The 18,441-nt window shown below is 37.1% G+C and overlaps 1 protein-coding gene across 8 annotated transcripts in view; it reads left to right on the top strand.

The window, feature by feature from the left end:
• Nucleotides 1–18,441, top strand: part of LOC120506650 (N-acetylated-alpha-linked acidic dipeptidase 2-like) — a 32,589-nt gene extending 14,148 nt beyond the window's left edge. For 7 of the 8 annotated variants that reach the window (XM_039718455.1, XM_039718463.1, XM_039718461.1 and 4 more), the window contains 8 exons: nucleotides 2,156–2,219; nucleotides 4,145–4,212; nucleotides 9,597–9,688; nucleotides 11,096–11,186; nucleotides 11,844–12,108; nucleotides 15,280–15,361; nucleotides 16,310–16,402; nucleotides 17,971–18,441. In XM_039718455.1, coding sequence (XP_039574389.1) covers nucleotides 2,156–2,219; nucleotides 4,145–4,212; nucleotides 9,597–9,688; nucleotides 11,096–11,186; nucleotides 11,844–12,108; nucleotides 15,280–15,361; nucleotides 16,310–16,402; nucleotides 17,971–18,160 — 945 coding nt within the window. In that variant the 3' untranslated portion in view covers nucleotides 18,161–18,441. Of the gene's footprint in view, nucleotides 1–2,155; nucleotides 2,220–4,144; nucleotides 4,213–6,367; nucleotides 6,436–9,596; nucleotides 9,689–11,095; nucleotides 11,187–11,843; nucleotides 12,109–15,279; nucleotides 15,362–16,309; nucleotides 16,403–17,970 lie in introns of all 8 variants that reach the window. The other variant, XM_039718457.1, reaches the window with a different exon arrangement.

Raw genomic sequence — 18,441 nt, 5'->3', positions numbered from 1 at the left:
ATAGATCTTGAGAGAGTTTTCATTGCTTTGTCTGTAAAATCCAAATTAGAAATAGAGCAGGAAGAAAATTGCCTGATGAAACACATTTCTGCTGAACTATGTCAATTTATTAGTACTGAATATTTTAACAGATATATGTTGTCTTATCCTTCTATTAGAATTTTATTTACAAGTTAATATTTAGCTGTGTGGATAGAGCTTTCAGAATCTATAAAATAAAAAACCAAATCTTCTTAGTTTAGTTTATTGGCATGTATTTCAGCAAATCACAAAATTACATAGCAAAATGGCACATGTCAGAAGAGGTAACAAACCCAGAAAAATGCTTCCACACACCAAGGGGATTCCATCACTCTTCTGTTAACAAAGCTGAGATTTCTATTCCTTCAGATCTGCGCTATTTTTTTCACCCATAAACTGTTTGGCTTCCAGCTGTAACAATGTCTTCATCTTATTGGTTTATGAAACATGAAGAACAAGTAATTTAAATTCTTTTAAATCATTTACTGAGAAATTTTAAATAGTTGGCGTTAAATTTTCATCTCACGTGAGCTCCTGAACTCCACTGGTGGCAAAAATATGCTGTATGTAGAACTTTATTTGTGATTTCTTTGTCTGTGTATCTCTGCATACATATAGGTGCTGTCAAGAAAAAAAAAACCAAAACAAACAACAACCAAAAAAAAAACCCAAAAAAACCCCCAAAAAACAAAAAACCACACAATTGTTTTCTTTATGACGAATATGAAACAATGGTACTTAAGAAATCAATTTCTCTTGAACACGTCATTAATAAATTAGGGAGTTTTCTTATGTTCTATTTGTTAAATATTGCTACTGCTGTTCTGTAATGGGTTTTCTGTAATAATTTGGTATCTAGTAATCTATCATTCATTATTTCATGAAATGGCAGCTGTATAAGCTTAGAAAACTGTAAGTACAGTTCATATTTGAACATGTCTTTTAATGTTATTTTTTCCTTGCTTCATCTTGGTGGTGTGCATTACTACTCTTTTAGACCTAAATTAGATTCAGTTTCTCTAGAGACATTCCTCACAGCTTACATTCCTCTTCTCTGCAGCTGCCAGATCTGTCATGTATTAAATCTCGAGGAAATTTAACCCATGATATTCACCATTTTCTGTGTAACAGAAAGAATTCAGCTGTGGCAACATCCTTTTGCTAGACAGAAAATCTCAATTGCTCATAAACAAAGGAATTTATTTATGCTGCAAATATGATTTTGCATATATGCAAGGCCCCATATAGGCAAGTACAGTCTTGCTCCCTCCCATCATATTCTTTTGCAGGATCTCCTCTCCTGTTTGGGTTTTTTGGGGGTTTTTCTGTGATGTTAATTTCATTATGTAGTTATCAATTACCAATTAAATTTTTAGTTCACATGACTTACAAATTATTAGTTGGATTATAAATTGAATGAATCAAGTAACAATTGCTAACCTAATTAAAATATCTGTCACAAAGCCAAAATCTCGTGAAATACCACTTACTAATTAGAATATAAATTTTGAACATAATTACCAGTTTGAAAAAAAATAAACAAGATGTCTGCATATATTTGTCATGAAAAGAATGCTTAGTGAACCCAGAATACTCAGTCAAGTGCATTTTAGTAGAAAATTTCAGTGTTTAGACTTATCCCATTTTGAAATGGAAGATTGTAGATATGGAAGGAGTGCTTGGTTTATCAGTGTTAAAATTGAGTTCAGTCCTGGGAACACATATGGAAAACTAGGGATTAAAAGAATGGAGGAATTGTGGCTGACCTCACAGTCACATGTTGCACGTTCAGAAAGTGCTGAAGTGCAGAGTTAAAATGTATGTCATAACCAATTTTACTGTGTTACAATTCTGTTCAGTAATTTTCCTGCTCCATTTTGCCCTTGTGTAATGCAGCAGGAATCACCTACACTTTGTGGATGTTTTCCACAACAAATTGAATCCCAGAAAGGAACAATGAATTTCATATGTCCCGAACATTATCCCATCCTCAAACAATATAATTAGTAAGGTACACAGTAGTAATTATCCTGACTGAGATCTTAACAGTAATGCTCTAAAAAATAGTGCACTTAACATGCTCTTGACTAAATGCCACTGATTGGAAGTAAGAATTGTACATTTACAACCCTAGGAAAATTCCAAAGTCCTTCAGGAACGGGCAGTTGCTTACATCAATGCAGATTCCTCTATAGAAGGTGGGTCTTTTATTTTAAACTTTACCTGGCTTTACAGGTGTAATTTCTATTAGTTCTCTGTGAATTATTTACTGCATGAGACAGGTATTGTGGTATATAGAATAAGTAGAGCAAATACCTAATTGAGAGGAGAGAGAGAACAATTTAAGTTTTCATGTTGCTTTCTTTTGCAAGTAGTGCTATCCATGAGCTGTACTCCATGTGTCTGAGTCCAGAATATCTCCTCTGGAGGTGTTTATTATTCTGTGCTAATGGACTGAGCATTCTGTATGTTAAACTGTCTCTTAACTGCATTAACTTTAATTTACAATTGTAGTTTGAATATATGACAGTCTGCTCCTTATTCTGATCACAGCTCTATCTCCTTTCCCTGTGGAATTATAATATTTTGAGACAGTAAATTATTATGATGGTAAGACCTCAGGCTTACACTTTGTGGGGGTGGGAGATGCTTTGGTGCTTTCAGCCAGTGTGTTCACCTTTGTTGATTGCCAGGAGCAGGGAGTTATATATTTATTACAGCAGGACTTTTAAAAAAAAAAGACACTGAAAAGTGTTTCACAAAAAAACCTTATCCACCATTATTCAATTTACAGTGTCCTTCAGATTATGAGAAGAATTTGTCATTCAGGAGTGCTGCTTAGAAACTGGCCCTTTTTTTGGAGAGGGCCCAACACTATGATCTATATCACAAAATCCTTCTGAAATGATGTTGCACTTTATTACAGAAAGACCTTTTTGCTGTTTTCTGTGCCGAAATAACAGTCGGAAGAGTCCTGTGAAGCTGCTCTGCTTCATAACCTCAGTTATTCAGGGCATAACTCTTCCCATATCAAATTCAACTTATTTGGGCTTCCTGTGTGTGAAGAAAATTGATATCTACAGGCATATTTAGGAACTCTCTTTATTCCTGTCAGCTAAAAATTTTGTCTGTCACAAAAGTATTGGAAAGAAAGAAAAGCCAAACCTAGTTTCTAAATGCTCAGTTGGAGCTGGGGAATAAGGAGGGTTAGAGCTGTTCATTTATACTGCCTACATGCTGGGTAAAAAGTAGAGCAGAATTTCACACCTAGAAAATCTCACAAATGAAATAATAGCTTTACAACTGCTTCATATTCTCACCATGAATTGTAACGCATATTTTTTAGTTGGTTTGCAGCCAACATGCTGCTGCCTTAACAATTTTCTTCTAAATCTTGATTATTCAAACATGTCTCTTGCTTTATGCATTAAAGAAAAGGTGAAAGCAAAACAACTGGAAAAAAGTGTGTAATAAGGAAAAGAACACCATGTTCAGTGCACTGGCTTAGGTATTGTGGACATCTCTCACCTGAGCAGTAAAATCCCCCGTAGACTCACAGCATTCATGTGCTCTGAAAATTATTTTGTTTATTATCATATGTTCTCCACAACACTTCTTATACCACTTTTTGGACAGCAAATTATTTCTATTTATTGTCCTATAGCAATGAAAATAAGCAATGCAAGTCATTGTTTTGAGCACTTTTGTGGCTTGAATTTCCAGTTTTCACATAAAGACTCTCCTTAGAAATATCATTAACATTATCTGGTATTTTTTCCATCATCTTACTTTTCTGCCTTCTGTTCAACAAAAGCTTTGGGAAGCATATGAGTGACAAGGGCTTGTAGCTAATGAGGGATAATTAGGCATACTTTAGAGCTATGGGAAGGCTTAATTACATTACTGTGGATTTACTATAATCAATACTTTATTGCTTTGTAGTGGCAGTAGCTTACAAAGTGAGACTACGCAGTCTATTGCTGTATATATTCTGGGGCAAGATCTAAATTCTTGCCTTAGTCAAAAAGTTTATCTAAGAAAGGACTGCAGGGTCTAATCCATTAGGAAGATAATGCCACTAGTACATGAAGGGAAAATTTCCATGTTTTTGTTTTATTTTCAGGTAACTACACATTAAGAGTTGATTGTACCCCTCTTCTCTACAAACTGGTGTATAATCTGACAAAAGAGGTACAGAATCCATCTATTTTCCTGCCTTTCTAAGAAGAAGTAAGACTCCAAGTTTATTTGATAAAATTGGACTATTGAATAATACCAGATTTTTTAAATTGCTGTGCTAGAAGAATCTTGATTCCACCAAAATCAATAGCAAAACATCCCATCAGCACAATCCATGCTCACAGTTCCTTAGTATTCTGAAAAGGATTGAAATGTGTCAGTGACATAAGTGGTATATTATTTGCAATATAGAGTAAAAATAATGATAATAAAAGCAAAATGCTTGAGCAAGATTAATTCTCTAAAGTTACAAACCCTGAAGGGAAATATTTTTGACATTGGTTGGCTACCATTTTCTCTCTGTCTGTTCTCCTGAATCTCCTCCATATCTCACTGAGCCCCTGAAATATGTGATAAATATTGAAGGATTAAGAAGATTTTCTGACAGGTCTGATGTGTGGATTTGCATTATTTCAAGTGGTCTAACCATGAGTCCTTTACTTTCACCTCTCAGGATACATTATCATAAGGTTGAAAGGTTGTGATCCATTAAAGCATGGAACTTTATTTTCCATATGAGTTAACCAGATTAGGCTTCTGTCATCAGATGAGGATTCATCTCAAGTAGTAGAAGACAGCTCTGTCTGACTTCAGCAACACAGGCTCCCTGTAAAGGCATTGGATAGAAATTGGTGCCTTTAGGATGAGATTTGTTTGACCAAATGTGGTTGTCTACCTTTGTATGTACTGAACTCAAACTATTTCCTCCCATAATCTTAAGGGAACTGCGGTCACTTGGTCCAGTGTAAAAATCATAGCACTTGGGAGGATGATTCCAGGTACCAATCTCCCATCCTGCTAGATACATTCATCTCAAGTTATTTTCAAACACAGTACACTTTTGCCAGCTGAAATGCCATGGTTTAGATCTGGGGAAGTTTATCTGTGCTATTCCCATTATTTTAATTTCTTTTCTACATTTTATTTTCCTATCAATTCTATCTTATTCTTTCATCCTTGCAGAGGGAAGAATCTATGCTGTTCAAATATTAGCTCTGACACTTTGCACACTGAAGAGCATTTTCTTTTGTCTATAAAAATTGTGTGAAGAAAATTGATATCTACAGGCATATTTAGGAACTCTCTTTATTCCTGTCAGCTAAAAATTTTGTCTGTCACAAAAGTATTGGAAAGAAAGAAAAGCCAAACCTAGTTTCTAAATGCTCAGTTGGAGCTGGGGAATAAGGAGGGTTAGAGCTGTTCATTTATACTGCCTACATGCTGGGTAAAAAGTAGAGCAGAATTTCACACCTAGAAAATCTCACAAATGAAATAATAGCTTTACAACTGCTTCATATTCTCACCATGAATTGTAACGCATATTTTTTAGTTGGTTTGCAGCCAACATGCTGCTGCCTTAACAATTTTCTTCTAAATCTTGATTATTCAAACATGTCTCTTGCTTTATGCATTAAAGAAAAGGTGAAAGCAAAACAACTGGAAAAAAGTGTGTAATAAGGAAAAGAACACCATGTTCAGTGCACTGGCTTAGGTATCATGGACATCTCTCACCTGAGCAGTAAAATCCCCCGTAGACTCACAGCATTCATGTGCTCTGAAAATTATTTTGTTTATTATCATATGTTCTCCACAACACTTCTTATACCACTTTTTGGACAGCAAATTATTTCTATTTATTGTCCTATAGCAATGAAAATAAGCAATGCAAGTCATTGTTTTGAGCACTTTTGTGGCTTGAATTTCCAGTTTTCACATAAAGACTCTCCTTAGAAATATCATTAACATTATCTGGTATTTTTTCCATCATCTTACTTTTCTGCCTTCTGTTCAACAAAAGCTTTGGGAAGCATATGAGTGACAAGGGCTTGTAGCTAATGAGGGATAATTAGGCATACTTTAGAGCTATGGGAAGGCTTAATTACATTACTGTGGATTTACTATAATCAATACTTTATTGCTTTGTAGTGGCAGTAGCTTACAAAGTGAGACTACGCAGTCTATTGCTGTATATATTCTGGGGCAAGATCTAAATTCTTGCCTTAGTCAAAAAGTTTATCTAAGAAAGGACTGCAGGGTCTAATCCATTAGGAAGATAATGCCACTAGTACATGAAGGGAAAATTTCCATGTTTTTGTTTTATTTTCAGGTAACTACACATTAAGAGTTGATTGTACCCCTCTTCTCTACAAACTGGTGTATAATCTGACAAAAGAGGTACAGAATCCATCTATTTTCCTGCCTTTCTAAGAAGAAGTAAGACTCCAAGTTTATTTGATAAAATTGGACTATTGAATAATACCAGATTTTTTAAATTGCTGTGCTAGAAGAATCTTGATTCCACCAAAATCAATAGCAAAACATCCCATCAGCACAATCCATGCTCACAGTTCCTTAGTATTCTGAAAAGGATTGAAATGTGTCAGTGACATAAGTGGTATATTATTTGCAATATAGAGTAAAAATAATGATAATAAAAGCAAAATGCTTGAGCAAGATTAATTCTCTAAAGTTACAAACCCTGAAGGGAAATATTTTTGACATTGGTTGGCTACCATTTTCTCTCTGTCTGTTCTCCTGAATCTCCTCCATATCTCACTGAGCCCCTGAAATATGTGATAAATATTGAAGGATTAAGAAGATTTTCTGACAGGTCTGATGTGTGGATTTGCATTATTTCAAGTGGTCTAACCATGAGTCCTTTACTTTCACCTCTCAGGATACATTATCATAAGGTTGAAAGGTTGTGATCCATTAAAGCATGGAACTTTATTTTCCATATGAGTTAACCAGATTAGGCTTCTGTCATCAGATGAGGATTCATCTCAAGTAGTAGAAGACAGCTCTGTCTGACTTCAGCAACACAGGCTCCCTGTAAAGGCATTGGATAGAAATTGGTGCCTTTAGGATGAGATTTGTTTGACCAAATGTGGTTGTCTACCTTTGTATGTACTGAACTCAGACTATTTCCTCCCATAATCTTAAGGGAACTGCGGTCACTTGGTCCAGTGTAAAAATCATAGCACTTGGGAGGATGATTCCAGGTACCAATCTCCCATCCTGCTAGATACATTCATCTCAAGTTATTTTCAAACACAGTACACTTTTGCCAGCTGAAATGCCATGGTTTAGATCTGGGGAAGTTTATCTGTGCTATTCCCATTATTTTAATTTCTTTTCTACATTTTATTTTCCTATCAATTCTATCTTATTCTTTCATCCTTGCAGAGGGAAGAATCTATGCTGTTCAAATATTAGCTCTGACACTATTTCTTTTCTACATTTTATTTTCCTATCAATTCTATCTTATTCTTTCATCCTTGCAGAGGGAAGAATCTATGCTGTTCAAATATTAGCTCTGACACTTTGCACACTGAAGAGCATTTTCTTTTGTCTATAAAAATTTTCATGTCCTTAGTGCTGCAGGGCCCTTGGTAAAATAATTTACTTTCTGCAGTAAGCCACTAACTCAGGAAGACATTTCATCGTAAAAGATAAACAAAGTTACAAAAAAGTGCTCTGGGGTAAAAATAGTACCTAGATCTGATCTTAAGTCAACTACTCAGCTATTGCTGGTTTGAGTAGAAAACTTCCATTAAAGTACCATGCAAAGTACTTGAGACTGACTTGTAAAAATAAATGTCATATTCACTGTTATTTTAGCTTTTTACAGTAGATGCATGATGTAAGCAATAGAAAACCTGGCAGCCTGATTATGCCTGTCCAAAGGAAAGTTATTTCTCTTCATAGTAAGGTGTCCAACATGTCCAACAGAGATCTCTTTGCTCTTCTTGTTTTTTAGTGGGCCAGTTCTCACCAGAAAGAAGTGTAGTGTACACAAAAAGTGTTTTCTTTCAGGGAGTTCTGCATTTAAGTGTGTGTCAGCTACAGATGAGACATTGAGCTGTTGACTGTTGTTTGGCCCTGCTTTACTGCCAGGGTTTAGACATTTGGTCACCATCAAATGGTGTCTGTAATAGTTCAATTCCCCTGTGATTATCACTGCTTCTTTTGCATTTATACTTAGAGAACTCTTCATCTTCTCTTGAGTTAGCAGGAAGCTTATGCTGATGCTAGATTTGGTGCAAATATGTTTTACTATGCTCTCAGTGTTGTATGAAAAAGCTGACCAATGTTTTTTACATGACCAGAGCTGTTAGAATAATATCTTTGCCAGAGCATAGAGTGCTTTTGCTCCCATATGCTAGAGTTCAGCTTGCTCTTATTAATGTGCAGTTTTTACTTTAGCCTTAGGACTTGACCAGAGTACCATGAAAATGACAGCAGCCAAGCAGTTATTTCCAAAAGTTGTTATTTTCCTGCTAGCTGCTGACAGAATCTCAGAGGTCAGAACTCTTTGCAATTTCAATTTGGAGTCTGTATGTTTTTCAAGGCTGAATTTAAGTCTCAACAACATGGTGGGACCATGTAAGTGTTCATGAACATTTATGCTTTGTATTTTGGGAAAAAAAAATCCAATCTTCTTGCACATCATAACCAATCTTATACTTAAAGTTGGTGGGACCATGTAAGTGTTCATGAACATTTATGCTTTGTATTTTGGGAAAAAAAAAATCCAATCCTCTTGCACATCGTAACCAATCTTATACTTAAAGGACCGTGTCTGTTAAAGGTTGTTTAAGTGTAGGTGGAGACCAGTGTTGGAGTCTTGACTTATTTCTGCCTCTGCCACAGATTTCCTAAAAGCTTTTGTCAACTTATTTTATAGTCTTTCATAGTTTTGCTGGCAGCATGATGACAGCACTAATACTTACCTTTTCCATCCTGGTTACAGAGCTTTTGGGGGGTTTTTTGAGGTAAGGGTGAGACCTACATTTGTAGGTATTTGTACCTACAGTGTCTTGCACAATGATTCTCCAGGCTTGGTTGAGTCCCCTTGGAACTGCTATAATATGACTGGTTTGGACCCTTCCTTCTAGTACAATTCTTTTGTACCTTTCTTACAGAACAAGCAGTTAAATTTTAGGTTTACCCTTGTTGGGAGAATATTGTCACTGTGCAGGGCAAACCTCAGGGCAAACAGGTTTGTGATTGTCATCTCCCCATGCCTGCTGAAAGGAAAGCGGGTTCTAGTTTCTGGAGGAGTCCCACAGTGTTATATATGCTGTTGTGTGTGTACATGCACATTCCCCCTGTAGTAGATGAGCTCCAGGTAGCATCCTTTTAACCTGCTCTTTCCTACTGTCTGTGGTTGGTTCCAAGTGTCTGTGAGATGCTGTCCTTGTTTTGGAATGCATAAATGTGTGCAACAAATGCCAGTATTTACATCCCTGCATGCAGCAGCACTGCTGGTTAAGAATAAAGCAGGGAGCTGCAAAGAGGTACTTCCAATGAGATTATAATATTTCCCTCTCCAGATTTTAAGCCCTGATGAGGGTTATGAAAATAAAACTCTTTATGAGAGCTGGCTTGAGAAAGATCCCGCATCTGAAAATAATAACTATCCCAGGTAAGTTGTTAATGTGTTTTGGGGTTTTTTACCCCAATATTTTAATCATATCATGGCATGGCTACTTACTAGAATTTTCTGAGGTGTGCTATTTATGGCAGAAATACAAAACCTTTTAGCACAAGGTGACTCTCTAGCAATATTTTTAATAGTAAAGTAAAATAAAATTTTATTATTTTTATTTAATGATGGTGATATTATTCCTGTGGTGTATGAAACCTCACACTTTCTAAAGACCTTTTTCTTAGTAGAAAAGCAATTTAAACAGCATAAAAAAAAGCAGGGTGGGGAAAGAGTTCAAAACATAGTTTAGTCACCTACTAGATAAAATAAAATCAAAATTGTTAGGATAAGCAAACAGTTGAAAGAATCTGCCTAGAGCAGTGATGAAAAAGCAGTAATTAAAAAGTTGAGGTAATTATTTCTTGTTTATACAATGAATGTAAATGTATTACATTACATATCTATATATGAGTTTATTAACACTTCATATTTGAAGGTATTACAACTCCAAAACACTCTTTGCACCTGTGACTCAGGCTAAATCTTATTCACAGGGTGGTGTTACTGACATAAGGTAAACAGAACTTCCCCCTTTTGTGATTTGACAAAAATCTGCATGTTTCTGGCTCTGCTAAGATAAATTTCTGGATTCATTAGACCCACTGAGATTTCTTCCTTTTGAAAAAGCAGCCAGATTTGATCTTTCTTAGTTGATGCACATCATTCCTTGCAGAAATATACACTAACTTCGCCTGAAAATAGAATAATTTTTTTTTTTTAGCTGAGAAACACTAATTATTCATCAGGCCAGACATATAAACCTGAAACTCAACTTCAAACGTAAATATTAGAAAATACTTAGGATGCTGTGTCTGTCTTCTGCAGTCTCCTCGCCCCTGCCACGCCGCAGCTCCCCATCAGATGGCAGCGGCGGCCCGCAGGTGCCGAATGCTGCCCGTGCCTTTCGCACTGGGAATTATTTATCGGTCTTGGATTCTGCTGCGGAATGTGCCAACTACACAAACACATCTGTCTTTACACATACTGCTGCCCAATTCGTATTAGTTTGGAAATAGATGATTGATGTTTTAAGACGGCAGAGACGTGGCTGATATAATTTTATGCGTAAAGTGTTTGTATTTTTAATGTCATCATTGCCATAATTAGGATTGCTACAATTAAAAGATCTTCCTAGCAATATTGGATATTGAATCAGAGTGTTGGAATAAAATCAGTTAAGTAATTAAGCTTGTCATTCATGTAGTCTTTGATCTTGCTAGTGTCCCTGATGTGCCCTTCAGAAGAACTGACCTCAATTTCTCTGAAAAATCTGCATTTTGCATAAATTACTACCATACTGTTCAGTAAGTGCTCTCACTAAGATGTTGTCTTTTCTGCATGCAGAATAAATAAACTGGGGTCAGGCAGTGATTTTGAAGCCTACTTCCAGCGACTGGGAATTGCATCAGGCAGAGCTCGTTACACCAAGAACAGGGTAAGCTTGACGAAGCGCTTGAAGAAGTTTGATAGTGCTGAGCAGTCATCCTGTTAAAAGCATTTATTCATAATTAATAAAAAAGTTTCAAAGCATCTTTGACTGGTTTGTATACAGTGATGTTTCTTAATTTAGCAAGAAACCTAAATGTTTGGAGAATAAAACATGTTACAGTGATGTGTATATTCTGTAGGATGTCAGGTTCACAGAGAGGTATTTATAGAGTCTGATTGAAGGTGGATAGTTTGTTCCACCATGCTATTAATAGTCCCCTTAATATACAAATCCTCCATAGCTCTGTTCAGAAACAGCTACACAAGGTAAAAGGGGCTGTGATTGAGGACTTCTGCTATGCAAACTCCAAACTGTTTTCACTCTTGGAGAAGGCCACCTCTGTGCAATGGAACGGGGGCAGGTCTGTGTTGGTAGAGAGAAAGAATCCTGCTCACTTAATCCTGTGCAACAGTCCACACATTAGGACTGGTTCAATTTTTTAATACAAACACACACAAATGAAGGATATTAAATTGTGTTTTGTAGCAAATAGCTTTTTTGATTTGAAAACCAAACAAAACATCAGAGTCATAAAGAGATCAATACATCTTTTAACTGCAGTCAGAATACAGGGCATTGACAAATTTTCTTGCTCTTTTCCAGAAAGTGGACAAATTCAGCAATTATCCTGTTTATCACACTGTGTACGAGACATTTGAGCTAGTGGAAAAATTTTATGACCCTACCTTCAAGAAACAGCTAACGATTGCCCAGTTACGAGGCAAACTGGTTTATGAACTGGCAGATTCCCAGGTCATTCCATTCGACTCTAGAGACTACGGAGAAGCCTTAAAAGGATACAGCAACAGAATTTATAAATTAGCCAAGAAGCATGAAGAACAGCTGAAACTTTACAAAGTATCATTTGGTGAGTAACAGCCACAGGACTGTGCATTATGTGCATTAATTAGAATCGTGCAGGGACATGTTACATCTGTCATAGCTCTGCAAATTAATTCCTTTCTTTCCTGTTTGAATTTTGCCATCATAGCAAAGAGCCTCTATTTTTTTTTTTTTTAAACACAACACAGGTTTAACACATCATTGTCTTGATAAGAGGGTGTGGTGGGTTCAGTGCTGGCCAATTACTAAGGGGTATAAGAATTTTCATGCATATATTAATTACAAGCATTATTACAGTGCTCACAGGCAGTCAAAGACCTCAAATGTAGGACAATGAGGTATCTCAGCCTGATCCTCATTCCTTGCTTAAAAAAGAAGTCAAGTGCTTATGGCAACTGCTTTGAAATTGAGGGACATAGGAGTCCATTCCTCTTCGTGCCAAAGTTCATCTGACCCTGGGGAGCTCCACCATCTCCCTCAGTGCTTGGTTGCCATTTTTAAGCTACAGGAGCATTTTTCCAGCTCTCCTGCATGAATGCATCTGTTTTCTGAGCACATGAGCACATTGTTCTGGAGCCCATAAAACAGGTCTAAAGCAAAGAGTGCTCAGGACCCCAGGCTGGGATAGCTTCCACAGCAATTTTCAGTATCCTCTTTTTTCCTGCCTTTTTCCTTCTTGCCTTGATCCCTCCTTGTGTTTCTGCACCAAGGAGATTTTTCAGTCAGTCCTAATTCACTTGTTATCTGATGAACCCATTATTTAAAGATACAAATCACCTTTTGGAGATGCAGTCCTTGTTTAGGGTATGTGAAAAATTGTAAGTAACTCAAATTGAAACCACATTTGGGGGAAATTAAATATTATGTTTGAAATGTCATGTAATGGTTTTGGTGAAAAATTGTTGATTATTTTGAAAAGACACCCTTTTCTGTAAAAAGACCTCTTAAGACAGAGGTCTTATGTGATGGATCATCTGGTCTGAGATTCTGTAAAACACCAAGAGTTACTTCAATATGTTCTAGTGTTCAGTGCAGCACATCTTGTAAGATGAAATTTTTTTCTGCAGTAGTAGAACATCTATCAAAATATCTGTGAAATAATTTATTTTCATTGTTTGAGTTTCTATCTATTTTTAGATTAAAAGTTGCACAAACTACCTCCCGACCAATGCATCTATTCTCATTCCTAGAATCTAGAAGCAATCTTCTATTTTTAGCTTTTTTTTTCACCCAAATAACACTGAGACCTCTCCTTAATAACTTTATAAATGCGTCACTTTGACTATTTTTTTACAAGACATGTTTTTCGGTCTTATTATATTCATGATTCTTCTCTGATGCCCAATGAATTTTAAATTATTTCTTGAATGAAGCTAAAATTCTAATTTTTAATTTATTGTATTGCGCCAGAATACATTAAATAACATAGGTAGGTTTTACAATACTGCAAAAATTAAAGTTTATTTAACTCGGCATTTTCATAGAATTGCTTATTGTCAACACTGAATGTTAGAAAATTGTTGATTAAGCCTGACTATATCATATAATTTAAAATTTAAAATAATAGATTAAGGTTCTTATTTGCATTTGGATTCACATTTTAGCTGTTCATCTGCAACAATGAAGGCTGGAACCTTTTTTCCATAAAATTTGTGCTTGTAGTCATATGCCATCAGGAAATAATGTTTTCAAGTGGAGAAAAAAGAAATGTGATGTTTTCTAAAATAACCAACATTGGCAACACTAAAAAGCTAGTGAACAGGAACAGAAAGTTTCTTACATTATTTTTCAGATGGCCTTTTTTTTTTTCTCTCTTAAATCCCCTCCTACTGCTTCTGAAATATAATCTGTTGCTGTGATATGGTCACGATGTCAGCAGGGCAGGACTCTGCCCCTGGCAAACTTAAAGCTCTTGCCACAGGGTTGTGGACAAGTGTGAATTCTCACCCTCACAAGGTGATGTGTCCCTCTGAGCTGCAGTCCGTAAACAGCTTGCATACATAAAATCTGTGCTTCCAATTGTACCAACTAAGCAACAGCAACAGGACAAAAATGAAGCAAGTGTAGGCTTGTGATGAATAAATAAGTTTGCTAGAAATAGGAGAGCAAATAAGTCTGGGGAACAGCTTTCACTACGAGTCCTGGGAACAGAAAACCTGTCACGTGAAATTGGATGATAAATCTATAAACAGTGAAGGGATAATAGCTGTCAACAGAGGACTGGATTTAGGGGATGATCTAATCCTATGTCCCATCTTCCTGCACAATTGAAGAGAGGATACTCTGGTTTCTGAAACTTGTGGACAAAATTTACAAGTTTTAAACTGTCTTGCTTTCTAATTCAGTTGATATTTGGTGGGGCCAGAAGTTGGCGTCGTAACATCCACCTGTGATTTATTCTACAAAAATTACTTGCATAAATCAATACTTTCCCCAGGTCTGTATGAAATAGAGCCTCCCACATCACAGCTGCTACTGCCATTAAAAGGAAAGCCTGCTGCTTCTCTAACTAAGTTGTTCCACATGTCTCGGAGGTACTGGGCTGGGAAAAGCAGCAGCCATTCCTGCCCACCTGCCTGCACACAGTCAGGCAATCCCCTGGCATCTGAGTGGACAGCATGGGGGAACACGGCATAGGCACCTCCTGTGCTGCAATTCCAGCCAGGACTTGGCTGTTTTAACTTGCTGCATCTGTCCTGTGTGCCACAACAGCTATACCTTTTGTGCCTCACGTCACACTGCTCAGAACACATATCACACTCTCCTGTTGTGCTGTGAATGGGACATCTTTCTCCTCAAGCAACATCCTGCTGTTCTTCCACAGCCTTCTGGAACAGCTGGTATTTCTGATGGAAGTCAGGCTTTTTATACCTGAACACTGCAGTGCATTTGTTAAACAGGAAACTGCAGAGCTCTCAATGTGCAATGACAGCCAGTTTTTTGCTTGCAAGGCAGAGGGAAGATGAATGGTTGTGAAAGCTTTCCCAAGCACTCTGCTTTACTGTTGGTCTCCTTGCAAAATTTACTAGTAGTGCAGCTCTTTAAAGTCTGCACTAGGGAAACCAATCAATTATGTAAAAATAACAAAATTAATGCTATTATATCAGCAGGACAAATGTAGTTCTCCCACTGGGCAACTAAAAGGTGTATTAGGTTTACTGAATACTTCAAAGTTTTCATGTTCTTCCATTCCTAGATCCTCTTTTTTCTGCTGTGGTGAACTTCTCAAAGGCTGCTGCTGAATTTCACAGGAGACTTGAACAAGTAGACAAGAAAGAGTAAGTCAGAAAAAAAGAGTTTTTTATATATATATATGTATATGTATATATGTATGTACATATGTATATATTTATGTCCTGGTTGGCCTTAGGTACCCAGAGTGGCAGTTCTTTATTTCTTCTACTGCACAAGGATTCTCTCTGATGAGTGTAGAACAGAGCTCTGAACCCTGAGACAGGCAGTATCTTTAACGATGCATTAGCAGATACAGGAATGTTTCCTGTGGTTGATAGTATGAGCTTATTACTAGTATCAGGTTATCATTAAAGTTACTGTAATACAGGAAAGGCAGGTAGCAATGAAAGTTAGAGTTGGACTGAGATCTCTATTTAGACACCTACACCTAAGTGTTGTAGGTGATGCCAGAATTTTTACTTTCAGCACATTTCAAAGACAGAGGATGATGCTTCAGAATAATCGAGATATCCATATGATGCTTGACAGCCTAAGGCTGCTGCAGGACTCCTGTGCCCTCTGAGTGCAGTGACTGCAGGCTACATATGGTACCAGTTGTGTTTAGGCAGCTGAATCCCATCCTTACTATGTTACTGCATAGATTGGAACAGGACTATGGACATTTGGCTTATGGCTGGACACCAAAATTTAGCTATCTTCATCTGTGTAAATCTCATTCTTGTTCTCCGGTCTCTTAAGTAACATCTTTCCAGTGCCATTTAATACTAAACAAGTATCTGACACTCTCAGAAAGTTTCTCTTTTTTTTTTTTTGTATATTGTGAAATGTTGTTTTTTAACACAGAAATATCAAATTATTATTATAACATGGATTCAGAATCTCCATTTGCAAAACCCCACCTTTTTTTTTGTAAACTGTAAACCACACTTGTCTTTTTTAATTTTTCTGTCAAAAAAAGAGAAGTGTTTTAAATGAAACTGGGGGGGTTACGTTTCCCTGCTGTGTGACATTTCTGTCTCCCTCTCCTGCAGTTCAGTAGCAGTGCGCATCATGAATGATCAGCTGATGATGGTAGAAAGAGCTTTCACTGATCCTCTGGGTTTGCCAGGAAGGAAGTTTTACAGGTGAGGCTAAAAGTTTCTTGACCTGCTGTCTAAGGCTGCTGTCTAAGGCACCCTATTTTTGTAGCTGACCAGTCAGTTGAATTGCTGTATGGGTCTCATAGGAATTGAGTTCAACACATTAAGTACAATTCAGTGGGTAGTGGATTTTGTTTATAACACTTAAGGAGAACTCCTTGGCTACACCAGTCTTGTGGACCCAAATTCCTCTCTTTTGGCTCTTTTTATCAGCTATGGTTAAACCACAACAGCATAATACTCTGACTTTTTTTTGTAGATGTGCAGCAATACTGCTGTTACAACTTGCTCTTGTAATTGTCTGTAAAGTGAAGATTGAGTGAAGAATGAATAAACTGTATTCAAAAAAAAGTGAAAAGAGGGCAGAGTAAATGAGAACAGATGTGTAATGAGGGTCAGTTGAAGAGAAAAGCCAAGTGAGGAGAGCTTGGAGAGAGTTTGGAGAGGGAGGGACATTTCAGCACAGGATAAAGGCCTGTGAGCTGTGCTACAGAGCCCCCTCTATCCCAGTTTTGGCCGCTTCTATAGGTGCTCCAAAAAGCTTAAACCACTACCTACTATATCCTTTGTAGAATCCCACTGCTTTTATTAGGAATACCTGACAAGATGCCAGCATTCAGTGTCAGGGGTATAAGTACCTCACTTTTTTTCAGTATCCCCCTTTTCCTATCAACTGGATATGTCTGACACACTGATGGATGGCTTTCGTGCCATGCCACAAGTCTTTCAGGCAGGTGGAACTGAGAATCACACTTCCATCCTCCTAGGATAAACTGACATTCACATATTGAGAAGAATGAAGTAATTTCTTTGTAGAAATTTTCTTGTTGGGTGTTGGGTATCATTTGGAGCTGTCTGTTTTTGTTTCTTTATTATTAGTTCTTACTTGCTTGCATTTATTAATGTAATTTTAATGTTTCTTTTCATTTGGGTGTAAATGTGCTTTGATACTTCATAGTTAAAATAAATTTAATTGCAGATATGTAGCTATTCATTATTTAGGAAAAAAAATACAAAAAATAAGATGGATATTTGGTGCAGTTCTGATCCAATATGATCACTTCTCAATAATTCATGCTTTTCTCAGGGATTCACACACAGATTTTTTTTTTTTCGCCTCCTTTTAAATTCCTTTCCCAGGTAAGTAATCTGCTGACCATCATGCAGCGACTTAGCTGTTTTTGAGGTTTCTACTCAATTTCTCACAACATGCCTATAAGTAGTTTTATTCCCTGTTCTCGACTGGCAAATTACTTAGACAGGTTTGTTGAGCTCCCATTTTCAAAAAGTGTAACATGGTTTTCTTCTTAATTAGACAAATGTGTCATCTCTTCCCAAGGAGAAGGCCATCTGACCTAAATCTGTGGCCTTTCCAACAGATTTTGATCTTGGGATTGTTCCTGTCCTTTTGAAGCCAAATTTCCTGTGTATTTAGTGAGTTCTGATCTTCCTGGGATTCATAGCTGCTTTATATAGTACACATACAATGAACACACACCCCATTAATAGTTTCTTTTTTTTAGGATAATTGCCTTTTTCTTCTTTTCCCACAGACATGTTATCTTTGCTCCAAGCAGCCACAACAAATATGCAGGAGAATCCTTCCCAGGAATCTATGATGCCATGTTTGATATTGAAAGCAAAGCTGATCAACTTGAAGCCTGGGAAGAAGTGAAGAGGCAGATTTCCATTGCAGCCTTCACTGTGCAGGCAGCAGCAGACACACTGAAGGAAGTAGCATAAGATGAAGGCTTTGAAAACTCCCACAGCAGAGTGTGGCACACAGAGCTGTCAGGCTGCTCAGTGTCCCAGTGTCCCCAGCTGCCTGCCCTGCCTCAGTCTCCAGCCTCCCAAACCACATGGTAGGTGTGCAGAGCTCTGTGTGCCAGAGAACTCCTGAAACAGGGATTGCTGCATCTCTGCTACTGACAGAACTTTATGTACAGCCATGATGGAAGCAAATTTGGCTGTGGGAAGAGGGGGAAGCAGGAACAATCAGTTTCTGATTAGAATTTTCTGAGAGA

The sequence above is a fragment of the Passer montanus genome, unplaced genomic scaffold, assembly GCF_014805655.1.
Source record: "Passer montanus isolate IOZ18808 unplaced genomic scaffold, ASM1480565v1 scaffold4, whole genome shotgun sequence".
Taxonomy (NCBI): Eukaryota; Metazoa; Chordata; class Aves; order Passeriformes; family Passeridae; genus Passer; species Passer montanus.
The sequence above is the reverse complement of the archived record's forward strand: the minus strand, read 5'-3'. Positions and strand labels throughout refer to the sequence as shown.